At 39.0% G+C, this 17,111-nt stretch overlaps 1 protein-coding gene across 5 annotated transcripts in view; it reads left to right on the forward strand.

Moving 5' to 3' along the window:
* si:ch1073-396h14.1 (disintegrin and metalloproteinase domain-containing protein 10) overlaps window positions 1-17,111 on the forward strand; it is a 46,830-nt gene that overhangs the window by 9,669 nt on the left and 20,050 nt on the right. For 2 of the 5 annotated variants that reach the window (XM_061683657.1, XM_061683658.1), the window contains exons 4-8: window positions 8,221-8,368; window positions 9,399-9,517; window positions 9,622-9,771; window positions 15,017-15,108; window positions 15,734-15,856. In XM_061683657.1, the coding sequence (XP_061539641.1) occupies window positions 8,226-8,368; window positions 9,399-9,517; window positions 9,622-9,771; window positions 15,017-15,108; window positions 15,734-15,856 (627 nt within the window). In that variant the 5' untranslated portion in view covers window positions 8,221-8,225. Of the gene's footprint in view, window positions 1-1,940; window positions 2,991-5,596; window positions 5,813-6,115; window positions 6,156-8,220; window positions 8,369-9,398; window positions 9,518-9,621; window positions 9,772-15,016; window positions 15,109-15,733; window positions 15,857-17,111 lie in introns of those variants that run through there. The other 3 variants (XM_061683659.1, XM_061683656.1, XM_061683660.1) reach the window with 3 other exon arrangements.

Consider the following 17,111-nt stretch of genomic DNA (forward strand, 5'->3'; position numbering starts at 1 on the left):
GTTTTGTGGTTTGGGATTCGAATCTTAGCTCCGGCCTTCCTGTGTGGACGGTGCATGTTCTGCCTATGCATGTGAGAGTTTTCTCTCTACAAAAACATCCAGGGGTGCCAAATAATTTTTTTCACAGGCCACATTGTTGGTACAGTTTCCCTCAGATGGCCGTTATGACTGTGAAAGCATATAATTGTTTCATCGCATCATCATAGTATTACATATACACAACAAAATGATGGATAACTAGGTTTGACATTAGAAATCAAGGATAATTGTTCATTCAACTATTATTCAAGTTACTGCAAAGATGGGTTTGGTAACATATAATGCTTGCAATATTCATTAATTTATTCATTCATCTTCCGTTCCGCTTCTCCTCACTAGGGTCACAGGCGTGCTGGAGCCTATCCCAGCTATCTTCGGGCGAGAGGCGGGGTACACCCGAACTGGACACCAGCCAATCGCAGGGCACATATAAACAAGCAACCATTCACACTCACATTGCTTGCAATATCTCAAAGTTATTATTTATAATGAGTTTAAATTTTGGTCCAGATGTGAGCAAGAATCATGGAAGATGACCCAGATGATTTGCCTTCGCGGGCCACACAAAATGATGATGCAGCCCGGATGTGGCCCCCGGGCCTTGCGTTTGAGACCTGTGTCTTCGCTACATTGAAGACTTTAAATTGTCCATAGAATGTGAATGAGAATACTTGTTTGTGTATATGTGCTCTGCGATTGTCTGGTGACCATTCCATGGTGTACAGCACTGGGATAGGCTGCAGCTTACCTGTGCCTCTAATTAGGCCAAGGGCTATAGACAATGTTTGAATGGATCGTTGATCGCTGTACCTAATGTGGTGGCCGAGAATATACATCATGTATGCTGTAGTTGTTCCTGCAGGGGGAAGCATTGTACTATGTAAAATGAGAAGCAGCTAGTTTAAAATCTTTCAAAGAAATTATACTCCTGCATGACTGATTTATACATTTTTTAAAAACATTATTCAGGATTTTATATATATATATATATATATATATATATAAACAGCTGAATAAAACGCAACCTGTCAATCATCCTGGCTAAATTCATTGGAGGTATATAGCATACATTTTGATGTTAAAATGTGCTGCAATACGTCTCAGCTCAGCAACCACATCAGCTCACATGTATGTCAGTGCTTTAAAATACAATGCACTCATTGTGTAGGGTGGTCACAGGCTGGATATTGTGCAGAATATGAAGGCCTCAGCCTTTTGGTGAAGTGGGTCAAGTTTGGGAAGGGGTTAACTGAGTGCCTACTCAGCAAAAAATGATGAGATCTGGTCATTCCCACAGCCCATGAACCCTGTGAGAGCCAAAGAAAGCTGCGGCCGCACTAATTATCCCCTGTGATCCTTTATCTGGCAAAGAATAGCACACTTGAATTGTTACTGTAAATTTTTGTTTAGGCCAGTTGTAGTGTATACATTCTATAGCTTCATCACTTTTAAAATAGACAAACACACATAACTGCACATACTTTTATTTCGGCATGTTATGGTCACATAGTCATTCATGGCGAATGACCTTAACTGACCTTTTCAAGCGACACCATAAAAGGTAACTATCTGATAAATGCAGGTTTTAATTACAAGTCTTGTGTCAAAGTTACAGGGTCTCCAAGTATGTATTTAGTTCAACATGTGTTTGTGATAGTGTGATTCATTGCATGTTAAAGTTATGGGAGACCGGATACAGTTCCATGATCCATATGGGAACGTATATGTAATTCAGAGGAGGGGGCAGTGGTGGGTGTGTCTTAGCATGTGACGTCATTGGCTCAGGAGGTTTCTGGAGGTGAATGATTGATTTGAGGTATGGTATTTTATGTGTCTGTGTGTGTGTGTGGGGGGGGGGTTCTGGGGGATTGAGGTGAAACATTGACATGTTGAGTGTAGCAGGTTGGGTAGTATGATGTGTGTAGTATCTCAGGCACACATACATTTATACATTTTACTTAAGTTGCACATTCCTTCCCTGCACTTATTAATCAACAATGACAGGCAGCGGTGGCCTGCCTTCCATTTTTTAGCAGCTCGCAACATATAGCCTACTAAGATTAACAAGTAATGCTTTGTAGACTGGGTAACAAGGCAGAAGAAAAGAAGGAGAAATTCATTCTCATCTCTCACTTCCAAGTTTTCCACTAATTACACATCATTTGGTACAACCTCCCTACGATTGTTTTCTCTACTTTCTGCTCTGTGTCAAGATCATTTTAGCACAGATTATGGGTTGAACCAGTTAGTCGACTAGTCGACTTTACTACTCCATATCAACATTTATAGCTTGAAGTTGATTACATGCTTTTGTCATGTTGTCTTCCAATCGGTTAATTTACAGAGGACTTTCGAGTCATCTATCTGCTGCCGTCACCGGACTATAACGCTCTGTGAAGTGACGAAATGTTCGGCCAACAAGGCGACCAAGTCCTCATACGTCTGCACACGTCTGAGAGTGTTATCCTCAGTAGCTTCGGCTAATGTTCCCTCTTAAAATACAATATTCATACAAGCAGTAGCTCGGGACTGGTGGCGAAGAACAAGGACTCGGAGTGAAGCTCCATCTTCATTGCCAAACTGCTATGTCCTATAATACGCGGGCAACAACTATGTGATAACAAGAACTTTATTCACATTACAACACACATCAAAATCACGACACTCTGCTTTGCAACACTTTATTGTAACACTTGTGTCAGTATGGCATACGGCAATACTATAATACCAGTGTGTGGAAATATTTTACCATAAATGAAACCGATAGCGTGGTCACTTGCAAAATAGTGACCAGAAAAGCACTAGTGAAATAGAAAGTGTGAAATCGAGAATTGCTTCATATTTTGGTACCTAGCTACGATCTACTATTCACTATTCACATTACGTTATGCTTTGGAACACAAGATGAAATAGGAGGGCTCTCACTAACTACAACTACTTTCTGCATAATGGTAAGTTGTATATTCAATCTTTTGTTTTTATTTGTTTCTATGCCGGTCCATCGAAATACAGTGGAATTTCAATTTAACGTGGGGAGGGGTCGACCATGAATGTCGTTTGTCCATTAATTTAAAAAACTTTTTTGTCACCTAAAAACACCCAGAGCAGTACAAAATATTTGTAAATACATGTACAGTGTATAGACCTCAAACACATCAAACTTCATGAAAAAGCTTTGTTTTTTTCCCCTTACTTGTCCATACACTTAGTTTGATTTATCACGCCATATTCCTAACATACTCTGGCCACAGAACCCAACTCTAACTTCTTAATAAGTTCCAATTTGTCACCACTACTGAATACTGTACCAAAATCTGACGGACCTCAAAAAGACTTGAATGATATCAATCAATCAATCTATCTATCTTTCACATACACAGATAAATTGTTGTCAGTGTATTAAATTAATTGAAGGTGAAGATTGTCAAAGTGCCCCTAGCATCCTTCAATTTTTCTGTATGCAGCCCTTGGAAGAAGATGTTTGGACACCCCTGATTTAAAGCCTTTATGCTGAATAGCACTACCGCAACCTCATGAATTCAAAAGGAATGCAACCTTTGTTTTGTTTGACCTCATGTTCCGCTGAGATGGTTCCCCATTTTCGAGTGAGCTCATGAAATACCTCCCACACGGTGATAATTTTACAAGTAACTTCCTTCCCATGAGTTTTAGATGCTTCTTTGCACTACAGGAACCTAAATTTAGTTCTTTTAATGTGTGTGAGCAATGATGAATGGTCCCTTTCACCCACTTTTTTTATGCTGAGTCTATTTTATTTTTTTTCGCACTAGATGACAAAGGCAAAAAAAGTGACAGAATTTAGCATCACCCATCTAGCTAGCATACACGCTTCTGAAAGGGTTCATTTGGGCAAATTCCGTAGTTAGGAGTTTGTCAATGTACGAGCCTCGAATTTACCCATAACGACAGCTTCAAATCAAAATGGCCAACTTCTTGTTCACTTTTGGGCATGGGTCCTTGAGACTTTTCCGTGCATCCTGTTATAATAGGATATATCATAATATATAATAAAAACAAATTCTGGTGAAACTGGTATCCTGGCCTTAGTTTTCAGGTGGCATTATTGATTTCAGTTTTGGAGGGTTAATGTTCCAGACCCCTAAAGTATGTAAATGTTTCCCAGGAAACGTAATAAACCCTGATATGGCAAAGTGAACCTGGACCACATGTCTACACTGTACAGGTTAAGTGGAGTGCCTTGGATCATTTCAGTTTGGTACACTTCCATTTTGGATCACCACCTTTATGCATGAAAATGACAATTAATAGCTTAAAGTAGTGATTCTCAAAGTGTGAAAATGGCTCCCTCTAGTGGTGTGTGAAAGAATCACCACAATAAATACACATTAAAATACATTTAAAACATGAAACAAAATCAAATATATTAGAATGAATGAAAATATCTTACCTACTGACGACATGAAAATGAAGGGAGATAGAAATCAGGGTGACGTTTGAAACGTTAGACACACTAGTGGAAGTAGCCTAAGTCAACACAGCTTCATTCCATGCGCGAGAAGAGGCGAGAGTTGTGGAAGGACAACTCGTGGCTGTTTCACCATACAATGTGTCTGCGCACAATATCCTGAGCATCTGACAGTTCCCGGCCGTGAAGAACATCACCGCTCTGGGGCAACCTCCCTTGTCACCCGACTCCTCGCTTTTAATTCATTGATCATTATTTTATGTTTTATGGAATATTTTATTTGCCTTCTTGTAATTTTATGTAGTTGTAAAACGCTGAATTGCCACGTGTATGCATTGTGTTCTCCAAATAAACTTGCCTTGCCCTCTTTCTATTGCACTAAAACAACATGAACATTTTTGCATGAATGCTGAGACATGCGTAAAAAAAAAAAATACAGCCAGGACAGAGATGTTTCTCAACTTAGTTTAAGTTGCTTTTCCTGTGCTATGGTTGCTGCAATCCTAATTTGTGTGTGTGTGTTGTGTGTGTGTGTGTCGTATAACTGTACTGAGCAGCCAGACACTTAATTATACATATCCCAATAAGTTTCATTTCTGGTTGTATGGTTATGGTCACACTTTTCCTTATGGCTATCACAAGTTCTCTTCTGTGGTGCCATGAACAAAACAGAAAAAAAAAGAGTTGCTCCCTTAGATGAAGTCTCAGATTTGCTGGTGTGTTTCACTTTACACCAGGAGTGATGATAGATAATGTTTTGAGACATATTTTTCCAATATATTTTGGATTAACTCTAAATTGGACCAGTTACGGCGAGATTATCGCAAAAAAAACAAACAAACAAAAAAACAACACGCACACAAAAGCAGTTGAGGTGAGCGGTTTGAAGTTCCATTGTATTAAACTGTTCATTAATCAATTGATTGTTTACATAACTGTAATACTAAATATCAAATTGTTCAATAAACCACTCTGGGCTTTGTTTCAGGTCACAACTTGATTCGCAAATACTTCTCCCATCACATTTTCTGTTTGGCGCTCTTACACCTGTGTGCATGCATAGAGTACAAGTCTGAATATGCCTCTCCATTGCGCGACTTCAACTCCCCAATGAGTTGCATTCCAGCATGGGGAGACCGTGAGTTTGAGTCCCCTTAGGTCAGATGGGGTGAAGAAGAAGATAAAGGAGACATGAGTTAGCGAATTAAGAGGAGGAAGAAGCTGAATGAAAAGCAAGACAAAGTGACCTCTCGTGTAAGGCCGTCATGAGGGCCCAACTTTGCTGCTTGTTGATTTTGTTGGTCGACTGTCAAGAGCGGATTACAGGTACTGTGTGTCGCATGAATGTGCAGATTAGTGTGCGTGTGCGTGTGTGTGTGTGTGTGTGTGTATCTAAAGGAGTGGGGTTTTTTCTCCCATTGTTTATGGTTTTATTGCCCAATGTGTTTGGAAAAGTGTGTGTTGTCAACTGACATAGAGCGGCCTCATCTCTGTCCTTTTGGCTTGCACAAACTTATCCTCTCGGGAATGTCACTGCCGGCAATACAAAAGCTGTTGGTGACATTTGTCTTTCTTAGTAGGGAATCAATGTGGCCCTAAGTGTTTTTTTGAAGCAGACTCAATGAGGATCCGAACAAGAGTTCTTGTTGTTGTAAATAGTTAAGACAAAGTAAGTACAAATACTAATTGTCAGAAGACGAGATGTGATTATGACCTATCACTGCCATGTATTCACCCTATGAAAGTCATCTTGGACATTTTTCTCATGAACGACTAGTCATCATTTTCGGATATGTATCCTATTTTTAGTAAGGCAAATGTGGATGTGGGAAGTGAATTATCACTTGCCTGCGGGTGTTATTCTATTTTTTACGCTCATTGTCAATATACACTATAATGTTTCTTTGTGCCTTTTTCAAACAAGTCAGTGAATTAGACTTTGCAATGGTAAGTAAAGGTGGATTACTGGTAATTTATTTAAAAATACACACAATATATATATATATATATATATATATATATATATATATATATATATATATATATATAAGTAGCCAAGCTACTGGAGTTTAGTCCATCATTTTTTCTGTTCTCTAAAATAGTTTGTTTTGTGGTATCCAAATGTGCTTAAAATTACCGGTAAATCTTTTAATTACTTGGGATGATATACAACGAATGTAATGTTCTCATGTCCTCCCAATCTGCATCCAGTATTTCCAAGCATTCAGGTGTCATGGAAATGCTAGATTTATCATTTTCAGTTGAAACTATTTTTAGCTAAAATTATATTCTATCTGCAATCATGTAATTGATTTTTTTTTTCTGAATTAAGTGCAGCATTCTTGTCTCGTATCTCTAAAAAGTCACAAGTTGGATCACTTGTATCTTAAGGCACCACTCTCATTGTATATATTTACAACACAGGGTAATGTAAGTAAAATAGCAGTGGAGTGGCAACAATAAATGACCAAATAGTTACATTGTAAATATAGACTATTGTATTGTTAGTTTGACAATGTAACAAGATTTTTTCCTAACGGCACCTCATGCAAAAAACTTCACTACGAATTCCATGCTACAGTAGATGCCCCTCACAATTCGATTTACATCCATTTTGGCAACAAGCGTCAACTCCAGAATGTTCTGTCGGTTGGTTTACTTGAGGACATGGAATCAGATTACTCTCATGGCAAGAGCGAGTGAGGGAGTCGGAAGCCACATTATGCATCTGGTACAACGTGTATTTCCACTTTCCGTGGTTGTTGTCTAGAAGTAACAAAAGCCTTAGAGGACGTGCTTTCCCCTGAGATGGGTGATGTCAAGATACCACCCTCAGATATGGGGCCCCTGGCGCTGTACTGGGTTTGTCCATGTCAAGTTAAATACAGTCACAAATTTTGCTCCATTAAAGTTCCTAAATTGTCCCTAGGTGTGAATGCAAGAATGGTTGCTTGTCTATACGTCCGCTGTAATTCAATTAAAATGTATTGCATGCTAAAGTAAAACATTATACCGAAATTTATTTTTAGAAAACGACACATTAGAAGGAGCCCACGTACCAAGAGTGCTAATTATACCACACTTTGAGAACCACTGATATATAGATATCTTTTTCTTTTTCCATACAAATGCTCAGCTCAATAAATTAGAAGTGTCAAAAGCTTAAATTAGGTAGAGGTGTTCCATTTAAAAAGTAAACTCATAGTGAATTATTTCATGATTTTTTTTTTCAAAATATATGTGTAATTTTCATGAATATAGCTTACAGCAAAACTAAACTAGAAAAAAAAAACTAGAATATTATGTAACAAACAATCAAGACACAATTGAGATGATTGGAATTTAGGAATTAGGCAGGAATTTGCCCTCTGAAAAGTATTTTCTCAAGTTTTTGATTTGAGTACTGAAATAAATTGACTTTTCTACCATATTGTAATTTATTGAGGTGTACATGTGCTATATTAAATATGACTGTCTTTCAAAAAAACAACAACAACAACAACACCAAAACTATAATTTTATACAGGACCAAACATCATTCACCTCAGATGCTTGTGGTTGTGATCTTAATCAAGAAGACCACAATTTTATTAATATTATTCAAACTTCAGCTGTTTTTCTGTCACGGGGTAGCCTGATAGGTTTGGCCTTGGCATTCTGTGTCCATAATAATTAGCCACTGGTTGAGCAACACACACAAAAAACAAATGCACGATGTTTTCCTATTCTGTCAGGTCCCATGAGCTTCATCAGTCCGTACATAAAACACTATGAGGGCCTATCATACGACAGGGAGGATCTCCACAGGAACCACTTGCGAGCCCGCAGAGCTGCAGAATCTCAGCGACACATACTGGATCTGGACTTCACTGCTTTTCACAGGTCTGGACTTCTACTAAAAAAAAATAAAACATTAAAAAAAAAACAGAGTACAGAATGGCCTCCACTTCTAATGTTACTCTATAGGATAAATTGGATTCCATGGTTTGGAACTTTTCCAGGACCAAAAAAATCAATATGTTTTCCATGCTGTTAAAGGCAAGAATCCTCGGCATGTCTTATGAAAGTTAAGGTTAGTGAACATCTTAAGGATTAGCTCCACTCCCCAAGTGTTTTACTTTATCTTTGGGATTTTTCTGATGTTACCAATGAAGGGTACGAGTGATGGCAAAGACGGCAATTGTTGTGACAACCAAAGAACTGGAACTGGAACTTGATACGATTTAGGAAAGACTCGCCTCTCTCCTGGAACAGGGGTGTGTGGACTTTTTATAGCCACTATCACTGTAAAGATACAAATGAAGTATACACACTGTTAAAGATTGTCAGCTCCTGTTTTGGTCCTGAATGTGGAGATGGGACAGGACCGCAGGCCACAAAATCCGGAAAAATCATTGACAATTTCCCAATCACCTTTAACAGAAAGCTGTGATATAGCAGTTTTTCAACATATAATAAACATAAAATCAATGCATAATTGCTTATCTTATCTTTACCTACGCTGTTGGGTTGGTTTTAGCGTGTTTCATAAATTAAAGGTAAGGATGTGAAAGTTGCTCTTTTGCAGCCCTTGGAGATGGTTTGGACACTTCTGCTCTAAAGTTAACTTGCTTGTGTTATGCTTTTATATGAAGAAGGTCCCCACCCAAACACAAGCAGTAATCTCAGCGACTCTTCATCGAGGTTGAGGTTTAGTCTGTTTTGTTGTTTTCACATTCCACTCTTAACGCTAGTTATTTAGTTAAAAAATGTACATTGCCTACGGTTAATAAAGGTGCATTGATGACAGCACTTTTGAACAGGGAAGTGATTCTTTCAACTGCTACTTTAGATACCTAATTCTTATTTTTAACTTTAGACTTTGCACTGTGGTTTTCGTATTTTTCACTGCTTGTCTGTTTCTTTTCTGTAGAACTTTCCGACTGCGTCTGAGACGAGATGCTGGGACATTCTCCGGCGACTTTAAGGTGGTCAGCGAGGATGGAGCCACAGCGGCTGACCTCTCCCACTTATATTCAGGGACACTGGAGGGTGACTTTGTGTGTGTGTGTGTGTGCGTGTATGTAGGTGCTCCCATGGAGCTAATGAGAATCGAGCTCACTGACCTTGTTGTATCTTTCAACCCCCTCTTGCAGGTGAACACGACTCAGCGTGTCATGGATCTGTGTTAAAGGGTCAATTTGAAGGAAGCATACACACAAACAACGTTACTTATCACGTCGAAGCGGCTCACAGATACAACGTCACTGACCACCACTCCATCATCTATCGTGAGGATGACATGGGTAAGAAAATTATGCCCATGCAGTATATCAGAACATCAAACAGGAGGATTTGTATTATTATTTGTATTATTTGTCTCAGAAGTTGTTAAAAATATGTCAGCCCCTGTACTGTGTTCACACTCCTTTTAATATTTTATCTTGTTTTATGTTTTTACGTCGAGTTTCTCCTCCAACAACAATGTGCAGTACCAGAACACAAACATTATATAATCTGTTATAAAACGTTGCATCTCCAATACATGTTCATCTCGCGAGTAGGCAACATAGATCAACAGAATTGCCTGGTCAAGGCATGTACTTGTGTGGGTGCTTGTTGCTAGGCAGAACTAGTGGGGCCCAATCATTTGTGCCCCAAAGTCCAATTAAAAAAGAAAAAAAAGACAAATGTGTTTTTCAATAGGAGAAATACCACTCAATAATATTGTACTTCAACTAGAAAAATATTTCGTAATTAAATCGAATGGGTAGTATAAACATCCCCCGTTCTTTTTCCAAGAAAGTGTCCCAAATTCCCAGCATGTTTGACTGGGAGCACACGTAGCCTTGCTTCATATCCTGTCAGACAAAACCTTGACTTTGATATAGCGATGCAAAATGACAACAGCCTGCGCGTTCATCTTCAGGTCAGGTTATTTCGCAGGAAGCGCATAACAATCTCACACGAGATGTTTCGATACAACAATCGACGTTCCCTTTCTGAGTTTAAATTTGGACACAAGGGGGGGAGACATCATGCGTCTGGTACGACGCGTATTTCCACTTTCTGTGTATGTCGTCTGGGAGTAACAAAGGCCTGAGAGGACGTGATCTCCCCTGAGATGGGCGATGTCACGATGTCACCCTCAGATTTGAGACTCCTAGCGCTGTACAGGGTGGTCCGTGTTGCGCTAAATACAGTCATAAATTCAAATTTGGCTCACCACTGCAATGCGGTGACCGACTGGTTAGCACATCTGCCTCACTGTTCTGAGGTTCGGGAATCGAATCTCTGCTCCGACCCTCCTGCGTGGAGTTTGTATGTTCTTGCTGTATTTGTGCATATAAGCTCCATTAAAGACGCCAAACTTCAGAAGTCTAAAGTGTCCATAGGTGTGAATGTAAGAATGGTTGTTTGTCTACATCCTTAAAATCAAAACATATTCCGCATCAAGATTTGAACACAATTTGAACATTTCATTCCGTGGTTCTTTTACATACCACTAACGAAAATTGTACTTGTACCACACTTTGAGAACCACTGATTCAAATAAAGAAATACTTTTCTTTTTCTCTTTCCAGACCAATGTCTATGTACATTCTTTAAAATGTGATATGACTGTCCTATTGCTTAAAGTAAATACTTCATTTCATTCAATTTTAATGAATTATGTTTGGTCCTTTAAAGGAGCGAACATAGTTCACCTCAGATGTTTGTGGTTGTGATCTTTATCAAGAAGACACAGCACTGAGCTGCTTGTATATGTTTTGGGACCCCATGAATGCTTGGCTATTTATTAATCCCAACATTAGAGTTCAATATCAATATTTTAAACATTGTGCAGCCAACTTTCTGTCATGGGGTAGCCTGATTCCTTTGGCCTCACTTTTTTGCTACTGTACTGTATCTCATTTTCAGTCACTCTCTCGAGTCTCAATTTGGATGTGGGTGAGCCAAAGCAGTTAACTATTATCTCCAATTAGCTATAAATCATTTCCAGATATTTGTCTTTTCATAACTGTTGCCCAGGCACTTTGGACAAGCCAATGAGTTAAGACATATGTCTATGAAAGATGGCTGAACTCTGTTGGTTTTGCAAAATCTGAATGCTTTTAGTGGTTTTTCCAATGGAGCTAATGATACAGTATTGCAGCTGGACTGCCAAGTTGCATTTGTGGAATTCCTGGAAAGCACAGTTGTTCGGGGTCTCAGAATGTGCACTAGGTTTTAATCGGACCAGATAAAGTGAGTCATTGTACAGCTCTAGTGCAAATGAGTCCAAAATTTTACCTCTTTAGTTTTGGAACCCAAATCCAAGTGAGAAAATATGAGTATAGTACAACCTTCTGTAAATACCTTAGTTCTCCTGCCCTGGACAGAGCTGATTTCTGCTTTGTGGTTGGCCGAGGTGGAGTTTCGTTGAGTGGTGTGTTTTCTCGCTGCCACTCTCTCGTCCATGTGTCTCGGCCTTGAACTTCTTATGGATCACCGGTTAATTGACAAAACATCGCCTGCTTCGGTTCTCTCATGCGACTGCAAACAACATGTGAGAGTGATTTAAGGTCATGTGACTCAACAGCATGTAGGGGAATTTAGAACCATTTGTCTTGACTGAATCCTGCAGGGAAGGTTTGTTGTTGTATGAGCAGATGCTTAGACATTCTGTGCTAATTCTACACCACCAGTTAATTACTTTTGTAACACAACCTACTACACTTTTTTTTTAGTGTTGGACACGGTTTTGAATGATTTGGGCTGTGTAAAATGATTTAGAACTTTGTGGAAATGCAATGACTCCCATGTGAGCAAGCATTATTGCAGCAGTGGATGAAGAAAGCTGTCCCACTGAAATCAAACCTATCACCCCACTTTCTACAGAAACCCCACTGGGAAGGCCACATTTCCAAACCTGTCTGCAGTATTTGTACAGTGTCTGACAGCATGAGTGAGATAGTTTTATTTTTTAAGGCTTCAAAAATTATACTGGCAGAGATATGTCTTTGCAGACAAAGGCAATTTAGGGACTGTTTCCCAATATGACATCTGGCACAATGGCCCAACTGCTGTGGTGTGGTGGTTAAAAATGCACCCAGTAACCATAGGGTTGCAAAATAAGTTCTGACCGTCTTTCTTCTAATTGTAATGACATTTTGGACAATCCAAAGCTACAAACGTCGTTTTTCCCCATAACACTTAAGCACTGATTCACTGGTCCATGTTAATTTCTAAAACATTCATTGGCAAGACCCCACCCTATCGTCACTCTCTGCTCACCATGCATACCACCACCCACACTCTCTGTTCCAGCAGTTTTATTAACCTCTTCGTTCCCAAAGTCCACACTACTTTTAGTTAATCCTTACAATTTTCTGGTCCAAACGACTGGAACACTTTGCAACAAATCCTAAAACCCACCTCATACATCCCAATATCATCGTTTAAAAAGTTAGTGAGGGATACTGTACATGAATGCCGCATGTGATTTTAGCCTGTCAATGAAGCTTTTATTTGCAATATGCTAAGATGTACTGGAATGTATTATGTAAATATATATTGTCACGATCACATATTTACAGTTTGTTCTTTGTTTGACTCTGCTGTCTGCAGCCAGGTCAACACTTCTAATGGGAATCTGTTTTAAATGGTTTTACCTGGATAAATTGGATAAATAATGCTTATATATATATATATATATATATATATATATATATATATATATATATATATATATATATATATATATATATATATATATATATATAATTATTATTATATATATATATATATATATATATATATATATATTTATATATTTATATATATATTTTTTTTACAAAATTTCGTGTTCAACTATCTATGCCGGGGATGTTTTGTAACAGGCAAAAAAAAAACTATTTAATGCTCTTCCATTAGCTGGTAGAAGGTACAATAAACCTGTGTCTACTTTTTGTAACTTTCTTTTCTTGGTGTGCCCTGAACTATTTTTCTATTGTAAAATATGTGCCTTGGCTCAATAAAGTTGGGAAACACTGGACTATAGTATGCTTGGATGAGCGCTGCGTGGAAGAACCCGTAAAGAACCTTGACATCAACCCCATCGAATACCTCTGTAATGAACCAGAACGGTTACCAAAAATCAAGTGGACAAAGTGACCAAAAATTCCCACAGGCATACATCTTGTATAAAGTTTTCCAGAAGAGTGGAAGCAGTTATCGTTAAGAAGGGACGACAACAACATTAATCCAACACTTCCTGTATGTTTAATGACCAGGTGTCTCACGATCGCGTGGGTACAATGTGTAAGAGCCAAAGGAAGAAGCTTGTCTCCAAGTCCATTTCCAGCCAGATAAACTATAGAGATAATCTGTTGTCGCTCCCACAACCGCAGTACAAGCACGTCCTATGTACAACAGGCCCTCTTCCGGTAATTCTTGGCTGCACCTGGCCAAAGCAGAGACAACCTTGATGACTCCAGGAAGGAACTTGGATTAGGCAATTGGTCCACAGTCACATTTTATGTTATATTTCCTGTCCAATTTGCTTCAATGAATTCCAATGTTTGTGGGGTGAACAACTTTCAGCATAATGGATATAAGAAGTCCACACACCCCTGTTCAAATTCCTGTTTTTGTTAGGAAAAATTAGGACCAAGATAAATAATTATCCACTCAATTGAAAAAAAAAAAAAGAATCTAGTTGCACAAGTGTGCACACCCTCTTATAACTTGAGATGTGGCTGTGTTCAGAATTGACCAATAACATTCAAACTCCTGTCAAGGGGGAGTCAGCGTACACCTCCCACCATTTGAAGTGCCTCGATTAACCCAAAATAAAGTTCATAAATAATGTTTGGCCGTAAATCCAAAGTGTATGTTTGGTGAAAGCACAACACTGCTCATCATCAAAAGAACACCATACCTACAATGTAGCATGCAGGTGGTAGAATCACAATTAGGAGCTTTTTTTTTTTGGAACTGGGGCCTCAATCAAGGTGAAGGGACTCATGAACATTTTCAAAGACCTGTGTGTGTTCAAAACCTACAGGCTTCCGCTAAAAAGCAAATATAATGTATGTCAGGAAAAGCCTACCAGAAAATCTGAACTTTATGTGGGGTTAATTAGACACTTTAAATAGTGGCAGTTGTGTGCCAACTCCTATTTAACATGAGTTTGAATATGATTGGTTACACAGCCACATCACCAGTTATAAGAAGGTGTGCGCACGTGTGCAACCTACCTATCTATCTCAGTTAGTTTTTATTTTTATTTCCCCTCTCAAAAAGATTCCTTTTTTTCCAATTGAGTTGTAAAGGTTTTAAGTCACATTAATGGTGGAAAGAGTTTCGAAATAATTTATCGCGGTCTCATTTTTTACAGCACAAAAAATTGGCATTTGAACAGGGGTGTGTAGACATTTTCTAGCCACTGTAAGTATATTGACTCATGACAAACAACAAAGTGCGAACTGTGGTAAAAGTGAAATTAATTTTGTATCCCAATGACCTGTGCTTTTTTTGTTTGTTTGTTTGTTTGTTTGTTTTTTGTAGTCTTACCCACAAGAGGGACAAGACCGGATTCTGGATCTTGTGGTTCAGATCATCTAAACGCGCTTGCCCAAAGCCTAAAAACTGATGATCAGGTAGGAATGCCCTAACCTGGTACCTCTGTACATACACGTACACACACAGCCAAACATCACAATTTCAACCAAAACCTTCTGGAAAAATAAAGCTTCAAAAGACTTCAAAAGACCATCATCACGTGGGACAAATCTCTTGAGACTTGAGGATTAACTCCCAAAGTCTGCTTTGCTTTTTCTTTGGCTTTTTTCCTGATGCCACCACGGAAGTGTACCAGTATTGGCAACAAGGGAACGTGTCACCATAAAACAGGAAATGGACCTTTCTGAAAGTGTCTGACTACTTTGATTAAACTTCACGAGGCTTAGTGACAGAACTTTGATTGTGTGGTTACAAAAATGCCAGAGGTCAATGTGATCTACAACGTACTAATTAATATTCCCAAAGGGTAACTATATCTTATTGTTCATCAATTAGTGGAATGTCCCTGGTGTCCGTTATCAACAATGGCTTTCAGAACATATAGAGGTATCCATTTTTAGCAACATGCCTGCCTGTACAGATCATTTCCAGTCTCTGGGCCTTGTGAAATGGTCCGAGCAGATGTTGTTTCTGTAGGAGAGTTCAAGTTGTCTTCTGTCGCCACAAGTTCTCCATGTGACCCTTCGTCTCGGCGTCCCACAGGAGGCGGTAACGAGTCGTGCGAGGAGAACGACGGACGAGGCCAAAACTAGCTGCTTGCTGCACCTCACCACTGACCACCGCTACTTCAGCAAGTTTAAGTCTGTAGAGGTTGTTGTGGCTCAGGTGAGCTTCACATACCTTTTATCTTTCTCTGCTCTCAATGAAGTTAAATGCCTCGCTTGACTTTAATATTTCAGATAGATTAAACTAATCTGAATCACGAATGCAGCCAGATTTAATCTCTAGTCTCCTAAATTCACAGTGATGAATTATGATACAGTCAGAGTTCAATAGTCTGATTTTGGACAACTTCTAATGAATGTTATTGTGCTATACCCTACAGCAAAGTTTGTTATTTGTTTGTGTACTTAACAATGTAAAGGACAACCAGATACTGAATTTTACTTCTTACATTTTTGATTTAGCATTGCGAAAAATGTGTCTTGAAGCAAGATATTCAAATGTTGGCCCTACTGTGAAGTCATAGTGGGTCCAATTTAAATCATACCGCGCTCGCACAAGCTTTCATCACCCATGATTTGACAGCTCGGGGGAGTGGACCCCCCCACCCCCTCGTCCCTTAGCCATAGCTAAGCCTCAAAGTTTTGCTGGATCCACAGAAGTTTTAATTTACCTCCATGCTGAAATAGTGAGCCATAGGCAGATTTTTTTCTCTGAATAGCAAGATCACAATAAATTAGTGTTTGGGTAATACTGAAGCTACACACCAAATGTCAGTGAAATCTATTCACTTTTTTGCATCATTCTAGATTCAGGCTTTGGCATCATAATTATTAATGTATTCTGCTCACCCCCTTTTAAATAATTTCCATGTTACAAGAAAGATCCATGTCCAGATACCGGATCAGATTGCTCCTTGCCACATGCCGAAGCTAGACACCTAAATTGATCAAAAACTGTTTCACTTTTTGAGTAAAATTAGAGTTACACAAATGATATGGGTCCATATACTGTATTGAGACACCATAGCTGGATCATAATCAGTTCACATCTTTTTGAGTTGTCTGGAATGATCAGCCATATTCCGGATACAGATCACATTATTAATGGTACAACTTGTCCTTGGGTGGATAAGTGGTTAGTATATCTCCCACGCAATTCTGAATTTCTGCGATTGAATGCAGACTAATTGCTTCCTGTGTGGAGTTAGCATGTTCCTTCTGTGCTTGCGTGGTTTTTCACTATGTACTCTGGCTTCCGCCAACATAAAAAAATAAAATGCATGTTAGGTTGAGTGAATGGTTGTTTGTCTATGTGCCCTGCGATTGGCTGGCGACAAGTCCAGGGTGTACCCCACCTCTCGCCAAAATCAGCTGGAATAGGCTCCAGCACGCCCGCGACCCTAGTGAGGATAAGC

The sequence above is a fragment of the Phycodurus eques genome, chromosome 8 (genome assembly GCF_024500275.1).
Source record: "Phycodurus eques isolate BA_2022a chromosome 8, UOR_Pequ_1.1, whole genome shotgun sequence".
In the NCBI taxonomy this organism is placed as follows: Eukaryota; Metazoa; Chordata; class Actinopteri; order Syngnathiformes; family Syngnathidae; genus Phycodurus; species Phycodurus eques.